We start from the raw sequence: 19,421 nt of genomic DNA, 5'->3' as shown, positions 1-19,421 counted from the left end.
CAACTACTGCTGCACAACAAGAATACTTACCGTTTCAGCATAGGACAGCATGACATGTTGCTAAATGTAGAAAGTTTTGAACCGCTAGTGAAATTTTATTTTTAAAAGAGTGGTTAGATATAAAAGGGAATCTGAAAGAGAAGAAGTGTTGGGCCAAGAAGGTGCTTTTTTGGGGAAGCTTATTTTAGGTTGTATGTACAACAGAGAATGATGAAAACATATTCCCGCATCTTAATCGTAAATAATTTAGTTATATAAGTGATCAGCTATCTTAACTGACACACTTCGCTGAATGTATATGGGGATTATGAGGTTGCGTGCAAAACATGTCGCCTTTCTTACTATGTTTATCACGACCTTCGGGTTGAGATATATAAGCGTAGCTAGTAGAGTTACACAGTGTGGTTTTTTACAATTTTACGACGGCCATAGTGGTATTATTAATTTTAATCTTGTTTATTTTATTTATTTATAAGTATATAATAATGTTACAGCTAAAATACACATTATAAAACATAATGTTTAGACAATACAGAAAGCCAAAACAGATTACATAGATTAACAATATATATTAAACAGAAAGTACATTAATTGACAAAAATATAAAAAAAATGTGAAAGAAATCTGAAATTTTGCAGTAAACAAACGGCAATGAATACTTAATATTTCAAAGAAAAAACTAGATTGTTACTGCTAAACAAAGTCTTCCCTTCTAATATTTCCTCACATCTTCTTTGGTGAGGTGGAAAATGTCAATATCATAATTAGTGTCATATTTAGATATAACCCAAAACATTGGCGAATTATGCAGGTAACTCGTGTTCGTACATGGCAAATGGAACAATCGTGAATATCTTGTACGGTGGAGTGACACTGGAGTGAGTGCAAAATTCATTAAGTTTGCTGACTCCGTCGATTTTTTTTTGGTGCGGCTACAATTAAGTAAATAAAATATACAGAAGTTGCATGATTTTGTATGTTTTTATTGTAAACGATAACATATGTTAAATAAATATGATTAGTGAAAAGTGTTTATGTAAAGATTGATCGGAAAAACTTTTTGTCCCTTTTTATATATAAAAGGGCTCCTAAATGTGTGTTCGAAAAGTAATAAAACATAGCTTGCGGCATGCTACGAATTGGCAAAGGCTACGGTAACTCGAATTCTTTTTAATACGATTCTTTTTAATAAGAAATACATTTGTAAAAATCAACTGGTACCGTCGTTGTGTGATGTCAGATGGGTCAAATATTGTAATCCAAAAAACCCGGAGAGTAATCCGAAAACTTACAGTTTGAACGAGTTCTAAAATTGTTAGTACATGTATGTGAGGATAGTTTATATTATTAACTGTGTGTCATCGGTCTTGTGGTTTGTGTTTAACTGAAGATCCCACGATCTACAGTGATACACCAGTCGTGTCGGATTTTTCTTTATAGTACTCGGGGCAAACGGTGAGGAGGCTCACCTGATGTTAAGTGATACCACCGCCCATGGACATTCTCAATGCCAGAGGGCTCGCCAGTTTGTTGCCTGCCATTTAATAATTGGTACACTCTGGATATCTGTCCCATTCAGCTATGATAGTAATAGTAATGGCTAGTTTTAATAGAGTTTAGCTGCCGAGTCCAAACAAAGTTATTTTATCATAATTTTATATATAATTATCATTCATTCATATAGGTAACTATACATACACTTATAACAGTCAGTTAAAGACGCTTGTAAACATTGACTGTCAGTTTTCAGTGCATAGAACGAGAAGAACAATACACTCTTTTAAATCGCCAAGATATGTTCGTTCACCTGCGACCATTGCGTAATTCATATTACACATTCACATATTTATTTAAAATAACCACCCATTTAGTTGATACATGTAGATAAATGTCTAAATGTCTTCGAATGCAAACTGTAGACGCAAGACGCGATCGTAAAGTATTAAGCCCAGTAGGCACTTTCGCGAACAATTTAACGCCCCGACGAAGCAAATTAATTGCCAATTACTTCCACCATTACAATTGTTCGTATTATCGAAAAACTCTTGAATGTTATCGTTATGTATCGCCCATTTATTAATTTTATTTTCTTTTGATACATTTGGTGATACGTGTGCGTGTTTTGAATAACATTTCGTAAGAGATTTTAATACTGATAATAAATAGTGATATTATTAAAACTAGATGCTTATACGAAATTTAATGAATAACGAGATGGCGTTAACGCCTCTCACATCAGATTTATGTGTCATTATCGTATGATATATATAAAAAATTATCCCTATTTCCCTTGGTCGCGGCATGACGCCTGAACGGCTGGACTGATTACACTAATTCTTTTTTGTTGTGTTTGTTATTATCAGGAGAAGGATCTTATGAAAGAAAAAAATAAGAAAATTGCGCGGAAAATTTAGAAAAACCTAAGAATACCTAACCACCATATTTAGTAATCATCGCTTTTACGATAACAATTTTTTTTTCAGTGCATAGCTCTTTTACAATTCAAACTTTTTTTATGTAACCTTATGGCGTTTGACATATCATTGACAGAATGCGTGCTGCAAATATTGTCAAGTAAAATACATATAAAATAATTACAGTCGCTAATTGTTTGTGGCATTAATATTGAAAATCCATGTTTTTCACATGGCCAGTTATATGTCGCCTGTTCCCATGTCGGAATACCAACAAAACTTTATATACGCGCCAGAAACGAAGAATGTTGTATATCATAATTATTAAATCATAAGCATTTTTAGTTTATTATACTAATTCGAAATGAATATTCATACTTAAGACAGGACAACGTCTGTCGAGTCCGTAAGTATATATATACTCTTCTTATCTACATATGTAGATACATATATAAGTGCGAAGTGCCTAAATAAGTCACCATGTAACATCAATTGTCAAACAAATATCTGTTGTAACTGTTTTATTTGATTTTGCGTAATGTTCGTGCTAAAAGCTCTGATTCATACGTCAGGTGGTGCTTTTGTTTTGACACTTAATCATACACCTTATATAATACATAAAGTTGTATGCATATTATAGGATCATTTAGTTTAAATAGTTAACGGTCATGATTTGTAACGACGATAAGTTTTGATTTCAGGGGAAACAATTGTTGATCCGAGTTTCATTTGTTCAATGTGTAGGTGGATTTTTTATGTTGTATTAAAATTCGAAAGGATTTTCTACAGAGCGATGACGCAAAAGCACAATGCCGGGTTGGTATCAGCGAAACATATTCTAGTAGGTTGGCACGTAAAATAAAATTTAAATAAGTTAAAAATACTATTACGATTTATACAAAAAGTACAAATATTAATATTATAGGTATTGAATAATTAAATTTATAATGTAGTTCATAGGTGTATCTGTGGGCACCTACCTACATACAATTGTTACGTAAACGTCAACAAAGACAATTGGTAGGTGCTTCGCTGACCGTTTTAGTCTTTTCTATTAAAAATGTAAGGGGTTAGAAGTTTCATTGAAAATATTGCCAATTTCCAATACTAGAAAACAATTCTAATAGTAAACCTCTTCCCAGGTATAGGCACTTCCAAGGAATGTCATTTTTTCTTTACATAATTCACCTAGAGCCTAGTATGGGCGTTAGAAAGATCATCCTCCCAGGGCATTTTGGGATTGTTCTCCCCGCCGTCTACTTTTTGGACCTTTCCATGACAATACTAGTTTTATTCTTCGATTTTGAAGGCACATAAGCCTGATTAATTCGCCTTATCAATCCGAAATATCTGATGCCCCAGAAGGTTGAAACAACACTCTTGTTATTTAAATATAACTAACAACGAGGATACAACCGAGTTTATCCAGTTTAAAGCTTTTGTGACGTTCGTACTACAAACACTTTTTCCCATCTGGATTTACCGTGTTCTGGTATTGTAAGCATTTTTTAACAGATTTCTCTATTCACTTTATAAAGTAAATTTAACAATCACTTGTAGATATTTTTTAAGTTTTGTTTTTGAAGTGAAACTTCTTTATCAGCGTTGTAAAAAGAAATACTGTCACATTTTTTGGTTACGCGCCATCTTTTTCTTGTCCCTACCAGTTGATTCGAAGAGATTCGAAGCCATTAATAACAAACATATATAATAACGATAATAATAATAGTAATAATTCTATTACAATTCTGTAATAATCTTAGTAGTAATAAGGCAAAATTAAATAAGTGTATTATTTGTATTCATGTCGAATGATAATAAAAGCCTTTTGTTAATTTTTATTTAACCAATTTCTGTAAAGTTGCATATAGTAGATCGTATTTTGAAAAATAAGGTCATAAAGAAGTTTCACTTCTTACGTGTGTACTGTGTACACGCACACATTTTTTTAAAATTATTAAGCTAGGTTTTAATAGTTTAGTTGTCGTGCATTGTAAAACCACATTTGTTGCTTAATTGACGCAACATTAAGGTCCTTTTTACTACACACAAAGTAAGAAATATTGATTCTATCGTTTTTAAAAATAACCCCGGTACGAGGAAAGTAACAAGCAACCCTTTGTTATGCTTTCGCGATTGATTTTCGTCGTATAACTTCTAAATATTCGATTTCGTGGAAAGTACGTTTAAGTTCTTTGCAGTTTTCTCTGCAGTGTTTTTCAATAAGTTCTGTGATTGTAGGTTTTCGTGTTCGTTTAAAAAACTTGATTCCCTATAATCACTTTCTTGGAAGTATGTTTACCAAGGTGAGGCCTCAGCCGTGTTTTTGTGTCCGTAAATTGTGTTGTTTATATTTGCAAGATCTTTAAGTGGGAATTCGTAGATAGCGGTGTAAAGGTACAAATATAAGTGTGTGCCCCCCTTTGTTTTATAATCATTGCAAGCATATCTTAGGATCTATAAAGATAAGTACCAACTCTAGCTAAACTTCTGGCAATATTCATGGGCGGCTGTTTCACACAAGAGCTGTATGCCGTTTCCATTAGTGTCCATAGGCGTTGGTTGTTATGTGTTCCTTCAAAATAAAGATTTATTTAATGAAAATAGTATTTGCTGTTAGCAATACGGTTACACTTATTAATGAAATACTTATTGGCTTAGGAATCTTCGCCACAGCGCTTTGTCTTGCCGCACTGGCTAATTAATTTAAGTAAATCCTCCAATTTTTAAAAACTCTGTACCAAATGTAGTTTATACATTGTCAGATTACGAAGTAGAGGTAATGTTCTTATTTAATTCGTATTACTGGTCAATGAGTTCCTTTTTACAAGAGTTTTTCTTTTATTATTTGGCTTTATGCGTAAATAATTTATATTCATTATCTGTGTGTATACATTATTTATTAGCGTTAAACATTTAACTTAATGTGTATTTTAAAGTTATTATTTTAAAATTACAGAGTTTACCTCCTATTACACAAAAAATGTTATCAGGTTTATTTTTTTATCTATAAGTATCTGTTAGATACTTAACTGTCACACCCGACCATAAAACAACAAGTACGTCTTAATTAATATGTTCCCAGAGGTTTTTCCAATTATGAACCTTCATCCGCATAATATTTGAATGTTGTCTGGTATCGAAATGTTTTACATTGAATCGCTTCTTTAATATAGTTACAGTTTCGAAAAAGCCTTAATTGTTTTAAATATTGAATCCATTTTTTAAGAAAGCTCACTTTTCACATATAACAAAGATTAATAAGTTACTTTTGTACCTTTTATGCATCGACAAAATTTTCATATTTAGGTTAAAACGGTGTGAAACATAAATAATAAGTAAAGAACATACTTTATGATTTTATGTTTTTAGAAATAAGAAATGTTGACTTTGTTATCATATATGTATGAGGTCCGATCTCTTTGGTCTGTTATAAAAAAAACTTGACACAAATATATATACGTGGTACGACGTTCATCTAATATATTATAATAAGTCTGTATATGTCAAAATATGTAGTCAAAAGCCGAGGCAAGTAGTTAGCGAAGAAATAAATTAAACAGAAACTAAGAGACAAGACCAACTTGGTAAGTGATCTAACTTCTAACACAAAGTTATATTCGTGTAATATGATGAATTTCTCGTACAATGTTCACGTCTATCTACATTACAAGTTTAGTCTGAAATTAGCCATGCTAGATGGGAATTTTGGAAATTGCAGCCGTACGTGCACGCCATTTGACTAATATATTTAGAGAATATATTGTTTATAAGATATCGTTTTTTTGTAATCATATCAATCAAATATACAGTAATTACAATTTTCTTAACCTACATAGTAATAATAAATATAATAAAAAAATAATATTAGAACAAATTTAAAAAGTTTGGTCTCTGTGGCAGTGTCTCTTTACTGTAATGTTTAAAATATATTATAAAATATTAGTGATGCTACAATATATGGAACTTGGGCTCAGATGGATTTGTTTCTTTATTATTTATTTAGATTTTTGGAGATTATAGACATGCTGGTTTCCTTACGATGTTTGTCTGTACCGTAGGACCAAATGGTAATTGCGCACATGAATTGATTGATTGGTTCACAGTAGGGCTTTAGGTTTGGGTCTCAGATTTCTGTATCTGTTTCGTTGTCGTTTTAATCTAATAGGCGTGTAGGTGATTTTCCGTTTGTGACTGACACACGGTTTTGAGTCCTTGGGCCGGATACCGGCATCCGTACAATGTATTTTACCTTACGAGTGAAGGAAAACAACGAAATCCATTGGTGCACAGCTGGGGTAGAACCTACCACCTTAGGGATGAGAACACTGAAGCTACCAAGCTAATACTGCTCTTGTCACTTCTATTATTGATTACCTTTAAAATATTTTCGTATTTATGTAATGTCTTCACCTGACAACAAAGCTTCATAATTGAGCGCCATTATCGTACCCGAGTTGGTCACGATAACAAATATTACGCGTGTTTTAATCCCCCAAACAGGTCGGGATGACAAATGGTCCTTCAGGTGTCCATTTTAATTAGGGAAACGTCAAGCGAAACAAGGGCGAGCCGAAATTTATAAAGCCCCCACCAATGGTGATAAAACGTTAAATGTTTTTGTATATTCGAAGTCCTGCTATATCAGGCTCTGGTACAGCTAGGTGCGGTGTACACAGTCCAATCACCTCGAGTAGTTTTGTTCCGATATCTTGAGAGTAAGGTTGAGGAATTAGAGAACCATTCGATATCTTAGGGTAAGATTCAGATTTCAGAGTTTGGTGAACTATGACGTAGTTGTTTGTCTACGACTTCCGTTTGTTGAAAATGTTTTTTATCTGACATACGGGAAAGTATTGCTTTTACATAATACATATGCGACAGGTTCCATTTATGTTTCCCCTTCAACATTTTATTTTATGACAGTATCCATGTCAGGCGCTTATGAAGCCATTGTTAGGTCACCGATTACAATTTTTAAATGGCATATTTTTATAAATATTTATATTTCTTAATCTTGGTTATTGTTGTTTATTTTGATTGTATAATTTCTCATTTATCATTGTTTCCTTTTAAATGTTGTGCACACTTATCATTGATGCACATGCGTGTATTGCGTGTGTAATATGTCGTGTGTTCTCTGTATGTGGCTGTATGTATGTTGTTGTGTATTAGTGTGCCTGTTTAAAATAAATATGCCATAGTAACATTTTATAACGCAAATTTAAAGTTATTTGAAATAGTTGCTAGCTCTAATCAAGGTATAAGCTCGAGTATAAACAAGAATTAATGTTAAAAGCGATTTAATGAGCATTTTTTCTGCCTTGAAATGTTCGTAATTAGCTACTTCATAGTTTAATCCGCTTGCGATTAAAGATTCTTAATGAGTGTCTCTTGTGAGAGGTCAAACGCTTTTTTAAATAGCCTCGGTTTTGCTACGAATATTATATTTAAAATATTTATAAATAGATTTTATGTATGTCATTAGAAAGCTTTGAAAAAATCGTGATTGCTCTGTGAGGTGCAGCCGATAATTAATCATTTATACGCAAATTATTATAAAAAGTTCTGATTAAATTTATAAATGAAATAGTATTGGCCGACTTTTAGTAGAATAAACTTTATATAGTTGCCTGTCTCAACGCTTTCTGACACAAAAAGACTAACAAGTCTTTTTTTAGCTTTTTCATTACGCGATCAGGTGTTCCTTACCTAGACGAAATAATTTTGCCGAGAATGTAACTCAGAACCTGCGTGTGTATTCTTTTACTACAAAATAACTAGTGGATACACAATAATTTATGAAGCAATAATGATGTACAGTCAACAACGACATCGAAGGGACTACTCATATTTGGCCGATAGTCGTAACAGCCGATGACGTTGTTATTAAGTACCTAATACAATAGAATTTAGCCGATACATTTGGTTTTGGTCAATATAACCGTATGTTTTAAACGATGTCGTAAACGATTTTGACTGTATCTAATAAAATACAAATGACTTAAAAATACACTTATTTTAACCGAATACGAATCCCACCAGCAATTACCAAAATGTACATAAAAGGAGTACTATGATCAAAACCACAATACAGCAGTGGACTACGCCTGAACACTTCGGTAATAGTTATAATACAGGCAATAAAATGGTCCCTTCCCGAATTCATGTCTCGTATCGGGAATTCCGGGACCAACCGCTCCCTTGTCCTCGTGACCCACTTAAGTGCAACACGCTAAAATGTAATTTCCACTCACGATTTCTATTGCATAATGGCTATTGAAACATTAGAATTTCGCTAACTTTAATGAATTACCCCTGTATTTTCTTTGACGTCCCTACGTTGTGAGATTCTGTGGTTAAATTTGGGTTTAACTTTGGCGCTTAATGGGCCACACCGTAGTGGACATTCAATTACTTAAAAAAAAACAATTATAATAAATACAAAAACAAAAGACAGCGCAGATTAAGCAATTGTTTAAACGTATTTTCATAAAATGAGCGTTGAGATGTTGTGATTGCAGAGTTTTTTGAAACATACACCGCAAACCTACATATAGGCAACCTGAAAAAACATCATCTTTAACTACATTCTTAAAAATATTTTTTTTACTAACATTTCAAAACTCAATGTGAGTTATATATTCACTAAAAAAATTTAACCAACATCTTGTCACCCTGTCCTAAGTTGATACAATAAATATTCTTATTGTCAAGTGTAGCACTATGTCAAATGGAAGAGACTAGCAGCCCACGACACGGAATGCTAGTGTGGAGCCCCACACACTGGCACTTTATGTTACCTAAATATCCTGTTATTTTGTATAATAAAGTTTTTCTTTCTTTCAATGTCGTCTTATTTAAATAAGATATATTACGTAAACTGTCGTATATGTAAGAAGTATATATGTAAATATAATCAAAATCACTTTATTTGACGCCAAATCATTACATTATGTACTTAGATTCTAAGGGTTGTAAACTTACATAGGCAACGTTGAGATACAATATTAATTTTGGTTAAATATAGAGGGTGTTGGCCTAGTGGTTTCAACGTGCAAAACTCATCTGCTATAGGTTCGATCCTTGGCACCAATGGAGTTTCTGTCTATGTGCGCATTTAACACTCGCTCATACTGTAAAGTAAAACATTGTGAGAAAACTGGTATGACTTAGCCCGAACGTCGACGGCCAGGTTGATCACCTACTTGCCCATTAGAAATGATCACAGAACAGATTCTGAAATCTGAGGCCGAAAATGTATAGCGCCATAGCCACACGAAACAATTATGACATATTTTTTTTGTTTATGAACTTCAAAATTCGAACATGATTGGAAAACGGTTTATCGGTCTTGATTGATTGTCCCCATAATCGATTTGTTCTCTGTCTATGATTTATTCGTTTCATGTTTACGCGTCGATATCTCTTTGTGACGTTAACGCGTTTCCAGAGTGCCTCTTAGAGCGAAAATATTGACGTCAAGAGAGAAATAGCTCCTTTCAGAGCCTCGAGAGAGATTTGACGCATTTTATTTGTTGTGAATTAATTCGTGGGCGATCTTTCAATATACAGTTTTCTATAAATAACATTACAGATTTGATAATAATTTTTAATTTAAGTGGGTAGGGAATTGTTAGGATTTGGGAACGAACGATATACAAATAATATTTAAGCGTTACATATTGTTTTACAGTTAAAGTATGTGTTTTGTGTACGTGTATAAGTGTGAAATATGTATTATAATATTAAAAAGGCTCACACAAACAAACAGTTACACCGAAAACGCGACACACAAAACCACACTACATTGTAACGTTTCCCTTTAAATGTGATATGCACAATTGAAACATTACAATGATAAAAAACTAAAGAAATTATAGAATAAAACTTTCTACTTTGCAATTATTGTTATTATTATTATAAAATATAGTTTATAACTTATTTTTCAGGCAGTTAAAGTAGCCATTGTGGCATTAAGTAAGTTAACCTTGAACACGAATTTTAACAATACATATTTGAATAATTACGTGTAATGGAGTAAAATAATAATAATAAAGCCATAGTATTGTCTTTGGTTAAGATAGCTTTTACACATTGATTTGTGATTGATTGATGATTGTTTGATTGTATTATATTGTTATAAACTTATAATTATTTCCATAATTTTGAATTTAATTTTTTCCGACCTTCGCGTGCTTTACTGTAAAGCACTAGAAGCTAATAATATAAATAGCTTTAATCCGGTTAAAAAATTGTTTTCTTTCAATAATAAAGCCACTTAAAAACAACGTGTATACCGTGAAAAAAAGCGCGTTTTTATCTTAGAAATCGACGGCATTTATCAAGCCGCAAAAGGCTAATCGTTGTCGTATTTATTACCTGCTTTTATCATCAGACATCGAGGTAGAATGCAAAATTCCACCCGTATCACCTCGACGTCTAGGCACAACAGTTAAGTTAAAGCAGTTTTACCCACGAACCACCACTATGTGAAACCAGTTAACCATTAACTATTTCCGAACCAATTCGACTTAGGGAAACTAAGAAAGAAAATAGTGAGTTGTTAATGGCTATAGGTAAACAATTTTTGTCTTTTTACACAGATTGGAGTGGCAGTGGCAACGGAGAGTATCGAGTTAGAAGACAGCTGTCAGTGTCATCAGACTCGAAGTTACTAGACGAGGGGGCGAGGGAGGAGGCAAGGGTGATCATGAGGCCGAAGCGACCTCCCAGGCCCAAGTCCGAAGCGTTCCTAGGACCGCATGAACATTCAAATAGACGTACCAAGCGATTTAGTGCTTTTGGGGTAAGTGACATGATATTTCATGACATATACATATATATATATATATATATATGTATATGTCATGAAATATATATATATATATATATATATATATATCAATCCCTCTGGCTTAAAAAGTGTGCATGGACAGTGGTATCAATTAACATGAAGCGAGCCTGCTGTCGGTTTCTCCCCTGCTTTTAGCTACACGTAGCCCCAATCTATCGAACACTGTATTTATGTTGGATTTCAAACGATTTTGAATATTTTATTATTATTACACCTATTTTTGGTTTAGAGAAGCGTACCCTGTATTATTGGGCTTAATAACAAGCTACGGCCATTATATTGCTGATAGTACAGCTATACATTTATAGGCATTTGGCATACGGTGACACAGTTTTGTTTCCCGTGGGAATTGCTTCAAATGTTACTTTTACGTCACTTAATCTGCTATTCGATATGACTGTTCATAGCATAATTTTAATCCTAATAAGTAAACTATATTTGTAATACATGATATCAGAATGATTGTCTTATTCTTATACGAGTAGAAATAAGAAGCAGTATTTTGGAAATTAATATAGTCGTAGGGATAATGTTGCAAATTAATGGCGAAACAATTTTGAAATCGCACAAGTAGTTGTTTTTTCTTTAGTTCTCGTGTTATTTTCACATGTGTATATCCTTTCTATAACATTTTTTCATAAGATTCTGATCGTCCTCGTTTTGTCACACATGTGTAATGTTTGAGAGCAAAAATAAAATAAATAATAAATTGGTTTTTAACGATATTTTGCGTCTTTAGAGAACTTTAAAAAAATACTAAAAATAGCCAATTCAAATATGTATTATTATGTTTTTATAGTATCTAGCCGTATACATAAGCAGGGGGAACTCACTAAATAACATCGGACGATGTTTGTGTTTTAAGTTAAAGCATTGTTAATTACTTTGTAACCGTGTTATTAACACTACCTAAAACAAATAACATACAGTTAGCATTCTACGTGGCTTTAATATAATTTGTAATATGCCGCGTCTTGTTATTTATTTATTCATTCCGCCCTTTTCCCCGAAGGAGTAGGCAGAGACCACAGATCTCCACTTGCTACAGTCTTGACATATTTATTACAGAAAGATATACATTATCCTTACATACTATGCCAATACGATAATGTCGAGAAACATTAAATAATTAAAATATAATGAAATAAGTTTATAATATTAAACACCTAATTTACACAATATCGCTACTGTGAATTCACTCTGCGAACATATAAATATATCGATAGTGTCGGAGACAGTATTCAGTAGTCGCAACGTCCTGGATAACTGGGATCTGTGCAACAAACTGGTTCTTGCCCTTGGTATCGCAAATAACCTTTGCGTTAGCCGTCGCACATATACCATAGGTAATAAGAAACCCAGTTCTTGGAGTACACTTGGGTTGCACATTACACCCCTCAACACTTTCATTATGTTCTGTAAGTCCCGTCTGGTTTCCAATTTATTGTACCCCACCATCCCTAAGACAAATAATGTTGGGTACATTAATGAATATAATTTCTCTCGCTTCATAGTCGTTCAACTGAGAGTTTTTAAGGCAGGCTTTGCCGCTATGTGGACATTCTCACCGATGTATCTCTGAACTAATTCGACGTAGGTTTAAATGGCATGACAGATACAAACAAAAAATGTGCATTGTCAAGTATTGGCTAGGTACTTGTAGTCAAAATTATTTTTTACTTTTATATTATGAATGTAAGACTTTCGGTACCCACTTTACGATTTATGTATGGGTACAACATAACATACAATATTAATCTCTTTTGCAAAAAATTGGTCACCGTAAAAAAATTACGTTCGTCGTCTTCAGATAATTAAATGTAATTTTATTGTCTGATCCGAACTTAATTTAAAAACTAAAAGCCGTAGGAATCACAATTCATAATGCAATATAAAAGTATAAGACTTATGTAGCCTCAACTGAAGGATAGGATATATTTAAGAAGATTTTTATGTAGACGATCGTTAGAATTACATGTCGTAACTAAAAATAAATAATTTTATGTTAAAAGTGAGAAATAACGTATATAATAGAAAGCTTAATTGGCTTCCCATTCGATTACGGCGTAAGAATCACATTTAACAACTTCTCTAATGTCATCTTTAATCCTAAAACTCCTAGTTACTTAAAGCAAAATTTTATGTTCCTCTCTGGCGGTAGTTTTCATTTGCGTTCCTTAGACAATCTAATTCTTGAAACTCCTATTCATTCATTCCTCCTTCACTGTGCAAAGTATCCTGCTATGGAATTCCTTACCAATTTTAAATCAGACAAGCTCAGTCTCTAAATTTATTTAAAAATCTTCTTTTTGTTAATTAATTATGCAATTCTTGTACTTTACCCTCTGTAGGTGTTTCTTTTTTTATTGTCCCATATTGAGGTTGCCTGGAAGAAATCGCTTGTTAGCGATATGGCCGGCTGTTGCCTAATAACTTATGTAACCTACTTACTTTTTGTTTTTTTATTTGTATAATCATGTATATTATGGTAACAAAGTATAAATAAATTCCATCTGAAAATATAATAATTAAATTGTTTTCTACTAATGCCATAACTTTTGGTAAATATCTCTAACAATTTTATTATACGCGAAGTAGGTCAGAGGTTCTTCAAGCTACTCTAATAAATTAGCTGCTTAAATCTTCTGGAGCTTGTTAAATTTGAACTGTTTTAATTATATTCAAGTTATTGTTTGTATCTTTGTTCCTTGTTATGTAATTGGATTTAAACTTGAAGCTATTTAAGATTATGACGTCTTTACGTGAGGCAATTTTAAGATTATATTAAGTTATGAATTTTATAGGTAAATGTTTCAATTTTATAGGGTATGATTCATGGTCTAGACTTAGCGCGAATTATGGCGCCCATAAATCAATATGTATATCGTTTTGATACGGGATTCATGGTTTAAATGATAGAAACACACAAAATGATAATAATAAAAAAAGGAATAAGATAGATTTTAAGTGTGTAATGTGTGTGTGTTACGGGGTAGTAAATTTTACTCCCAGCTTTATTAACAATTGGAGAGGTTACCTAAAGAATGATGAACGATGAACATCCATCGGTCGGTTATTTAGAATAGAGGAATAATCACGTTTTTGCTTTTATTTGATTTTGTCTCTCAATGTCGTCTACATTAGATATAGAATTATATCAAAAGTCGTCATATGATGTCCCTTATTTTGATATATGTCATTAATTATGCATTCATCAAATATGCAAAGCCCAATCTATTAATTACGATTATAAAGCCCGTATAAACCGTAGAAATGGATTATTAATTACTCCATATTTGTTATACGCTTGTCGGAAACGGCGGGAAATAGCTTCAGTCATCTGTGTGTCACCTGTCTTATGCAGGCGTTACTGTTACACAGATTATATTTTAGTACAGTATGTGTTTAAAAGCAATATTACACAAGTATTCGAATAGGTACAATATGTTGGGCAGTGTTGCTTAGATGGCTGGTGATTCCCACGTATTTAATTCAAATAATTTGAATTAGATTGATATAATATTTATAATATTTTTTGACACAAACTACTATGACGCATAGATAGGCTTCTAATATGGTTATTAGTACTAAATATTTAGCGATTATCACTTTATTCATAGTGACGGGTGGTTTGCATCCAGTCCCATAAAAAAAACACTATTGGGAGTTGCTTTCAGTAATTTTCTTGTAACAATGAAATTAAACATCAAAACAAAGCATTCTATAATTTAAGTTTTGTTTGTTTACCGCTATTTGTTAGGATTTAAATTATTATAACTTTTCTACAATGAAGGTTAAATAGAAATTGTCTTTAACACAAAAATCGTATGTCAAACTAAATACACCACGTGCCGATAAAAATCAATGCAACAGTCCAATCATAAACATGTACTGGTAAACCATTGGTTAGTTTTATAGACTATTCTGAACGGCCTTCAGTTGAATGTATGCAAAGCCGGACTCGTAAATTCAAGGATTAGGCTTTAGTACTCATGTGATAAATGATGTTTTTTGCAGGGTGACTCTCCGTTTGGGAAATCCGAGGCGTATATAAAGCTGGAGCAACTCGGTGAAGGTTCATATGCAACAGTGTACAAGGGGTATAGCAAGTAAGTAAGCCTGCTTTTTTTTATTGAGACTTGAACTGGTATACAAGGATTATTATAGGAATCGGCAAGCTATATAAAGCTGAGGATTTTGTATATTTTTTTCTTTATATCTATACATGAAGGTATATAGAAAACCGGAATTTCTTAGTTCTATGAGATGTGTCAATCGAGCGTATGTAAAATAAAATGATTAGAGTTTAATCTACTATTAAACACGGCAGTCTTTTGCGATACTGCATTATTATTTTAAATGATAGATTGGTGATTAAAAAGAGTGGCGGAGAGTTTATTGCCAGTTCTTCTCTTCCGTTCTTACGTTCCCTTGATTTAAGAACTGGAAGTAATTGTAAAATTCGAGGCATTTCATATACATTTCTGTTTTTGACGTTCATATGAGTACATTGTGTTACCTAAATTAATAAATGGTTTTAAATTCTATTATATTTGGTTATGAATTTGGAGGAAGTTTTTTTATATTTTGCATACCAACGTAGAATACTAATTTATCGAATTTCTCGATAAAGAAATTAATTTCGAAACATTTTTTTTGTACATAAGTAGTCAAAAACATTGGTTGATCAGTGTTAGAGTTAGAAAGTACAGATGAAATAGAATCTAGACGACAGATCGTGGCGCGTTCTTAGGATTGGTGAGCTGTCAATTTATCACAATCAAGCGATGAGACCCAACGATACGTTTTTATTGTTTTTCTTTCTTTCCAAGGCAAGGCGAATTTGTATCTCCCCTTTGAAAGGGAAATAAAGTCTTTTCTAAAGTGTAGTTACCAAGTTTGTAAAGTTTTAATTGTATTTCTATTGTAATTTATCTTTGTCTCGCTAAATTGAAATTCACGACTGTTTGCTTGAAATTTTGAATTCACCAATTTGGAAACTTGTTATTTAAGGATATTTTATATATAAAGGAAAATTTAAGTGATTTTTTTATTGTGGTTATACTTCTTTTGTCGCGTTAGGGAAAAATGATGATGAATGATGATGAAGATGCGCACGCACACCGTGTGAAAAAACCGAAATCAAAAAACCGACACCCTGATGTTAGCATAGTCAACATTTAACAATAAAATATGTCCATTTCTTTAAATATGTAGATTTTTTTTGTTATATTTAAATAAACTTTATTTAACTACATAATGCGTTATAATAAAACTTTCAATGTATTACATTTTTTTCTATTGTTAGTGTTACGCCAAATTATAATATCTAACGCGTGTAAATAAGTAGACACACGTCTTTTTTAGGCTGTACTATAAATGATGTGGAAGATGTGTTTCATGTCATGTTAAAAAATCGAAATGAAAACCGTGTCTATGTGGATATAGTCTGGTATCGGATATTGTCATTTTACATGGGATATATTTGTTTTTGAGAACATCTTGAGAGAGCCCTTGATTTAAGAACTGACAGTAAATGTAAAATTAGCAGCCTTTAATGTATATTTCTTTTTTTAACGTTCATAAGTGTACTTGACTTGTAAATAAAAGCCAAGTCGTAAGTCAAACGCTGTCTCAGTTTAAAATGATTAAAAAATCCTTTTTCATTGGCATAAGATCCTTTGTTTTAAAGCCATAAAAAGTTGATAAGTCATTCCGTGTGTATCCAGCAAAAGTTGCCTTTGGGCCACACTCAAAATGTAAAACAGCCTCTTAGCCTACTTCGCGTCAACATTTTAACGCGAACTCAAATACAGAGGATTTCCAACCTGAATATCCCATTTGACTTTTAAAATTTGTGCAGTGGAGACTTCTAGAACTTAAAGGATGGAATGAAATTTAAAAAGAATTGAATGAACTGTAAAAAGTCTGATAATCCTGTAGCTGGGCGAGACGTTAAAACAAATTCAAGCAAATAATTATTGACTTTTTTATTTGTGCTTAAGGAATGGTTGTTATTCTTTAGATAATTGGCGATTTCAAAAAAAATGGGAGTTTCTTGCCAGTTCTTCTCGTTCGTTGTACGCTCTTGCTTTGTGAACTGGCAGGAGAGGTTAATGGTTTTTTTTCACAAAAGTTAACTAAATGTTTTTATGACAAATTAAACAATTACTTCTATTGCTAATGCGTTTAGACTAACAGACACTAACAGACAACAGACAGACATTTTTACAGTTATATCGTTATTCTCTTTCCAATGGACACTTACATTGCCAGAAGGCTCGCAAGTGCGTTGCCGGCGTTTTAAGAATTGGTACGCTTTTGAAGGACCCTGAGTCGATTTGGATCGGAAATACTTCAGTGGGCAGCTGTTCCTGAACTTCCCGAACGACTGAAAGTGGTTCTATAAATATAATAAACAGACATATAAATACAATCTCACAATACTTCACTTCGAGCGACACCGCAAACGTGAGCAAATAAGTAATGAAACACCGCATTCATGTACTATGTATGTTCCAGTAATTGAAAGCTGGCAAGTTTCATTATGCATGCTGGTGTAATTTTACTTACTCACTTAAACTACAACTACTTTATAATTTTCTATTAATCACGTGCTTAAGAATCTTGCTGCCAATTGAGAATCATAAATTGATACTTTCTTCATACTGTTCCGTGTATGCAGCTGGTATTGTTAAAGCTACGCAAAGGATCCATTGTCACCCAGAAGCAACTTACGGCGTGTATAGTCACTCCCGATGTCCCGATAATTAGACAAATGAAATCAACGGGATTGATTACGATACACATCTGTCGTAATCTTCAGCCTCTAGGCTATCGATTAAATCTATTTAAGAAAATTAAGACCCCGGCAAATGTCCACGTATAAAATAGCTGTAAAAAATTGAATTTGGAATTCCTAACCAAAGAGGAGATATAGATATTTCAGGTCAAAGTAGCCAGTACGACAAAACGTCAATTACGTATGTAAGGGCCTAAAATAGCTGTTCTTGAACCTATTAACGTACAGTCAAATAACTTTTATAACATGCAAAAAGGTAAAAAGTAACTTTATGATATAATCTGAATTTGCAACTGTCTAAGACCGGCCCTGTCATTAAAAAAGTTCTCTCTATTTAAGGTTTATATATGAATAATTTAAACGTCTCTTAGACAGTATTATCGCCATAAAGAAATATAAGATCGAAAACTCGCTGTGTAAAGGGCTCACAATGCCAATTAATTTTCCATCTCCGCTTTAACCGTATTCAATCGACATTCGCCCCCAAAGCGTTTTATTCTTAATAAACTTAGTTGTCTCAGAAATTAGTTTGCATACTTAAGAAGTAATTAATATCTCGTACGAAGTTAGCTTAACACTTTATAAGTGCCACTGAAATAGGCCAACGCTCATCGCTTTATATAGTGAGTTATAGCAAGTGTTATTCTAGGTATGATAAAGTATCGCTTTTAAAACAGTTAACTTTGGTGCATAGACATTTAAGACTATATTATGTAGATAATTGGAATGGAAAAAATTCCATTTGTTTAAGCTTAGACATAAAATCATAGACTCGCTATACGATCAGTATTTCTGCTTGACCATTCACAATCGATTGCTTCACTCTTGTCTGTCTTACGTTCTTAATTAATTCTATCTATCGTTAAACTCACACCTTTTCTCGAACGGGTAGATAACGATCGTATAGCAATTGTGCTACGTTCCTGACATTCTTGATTCATTACTAGACGTCAAATTCCATATGAGCTCCTCAATACAATTTAAAATGTTTTATGCTAATGAAAGAAATTATTTACAGTTTAACACAACAAGTTGTGGCGTTAAAAGAAATCAGGCTGCAAGAAGAAGAAGGCGCACCGTTCACGGCAATACGGGAAGCGTCGCTACTCAAGGAACTGAAACATGCTAATATCGTTACGTTACACGACATCGTACATACCAGAGAGACCCTCACGTTTGTCTTCGAATTTGTGGTGAGTTCAAAGAATTTCTTTATAATTTCGGACTTAAAACTAATTAGGGAATTAATGCCTATATGAAGAAAGGAAGAAAAAACTCAGTTACATATAAAAAATAATGTTGTTATTAGAAAGTGCACTAGCTCCCACAGTAGGTGGTGGTAGGATTC

At 32.8% G+C, this 19,421-nt stretch overlaps 1 protein-coding gene across 5 annotated transcripts in view; it reads left to right on the top strand.

The window, feature by feature from the left end:
* LOC123714921 (cyclin-dependent kinase 14) overlaps window positions 1-19,421 on the top strand; it is a 91,174-nt gene that overhangs the window by 63,178 nt on the left and 8,575 nt on the right. For all 5 annotated transcript variants that reach the window (XM_045669585.1, XM_045669588.1, XM_045669586.1 and 2 more), the window contains 3 exons: window positions 11,021-11,223; window positions 15,289-15,380; window positions 19,092-19,266. In XM_045669585.1, coding sequence (XP_045525541.1) covers window positions 11,021-11,223; window positions 15,289-15,380; window positions 19,092-19,266 — 470 coding nt within the window. The remainder of the gene's footprint in view (window positions 1-11,020; window positions 11,224-15,288; window positions 15,381-19,091; window positions 19,267-19,421) is intronic.

Source organism: Pieris brassicae, chromosome 10 (genome assembly GCF_905147105.1).
Source record: "Pieris brassicae chromosome 10, ilPieBrab1.1, whole genome shotgun sequence".
Classification (NCBI taxonomy): domain Eukaryota; kingdom Metazoa; phylum Arthropoda; class Insecta; order Lepidoptera; family Pieridae; genus Pieris; species Pieris brassicae.
This window is presented reverse-complemented; position numbering and strand designations above follow the sequence as displayed.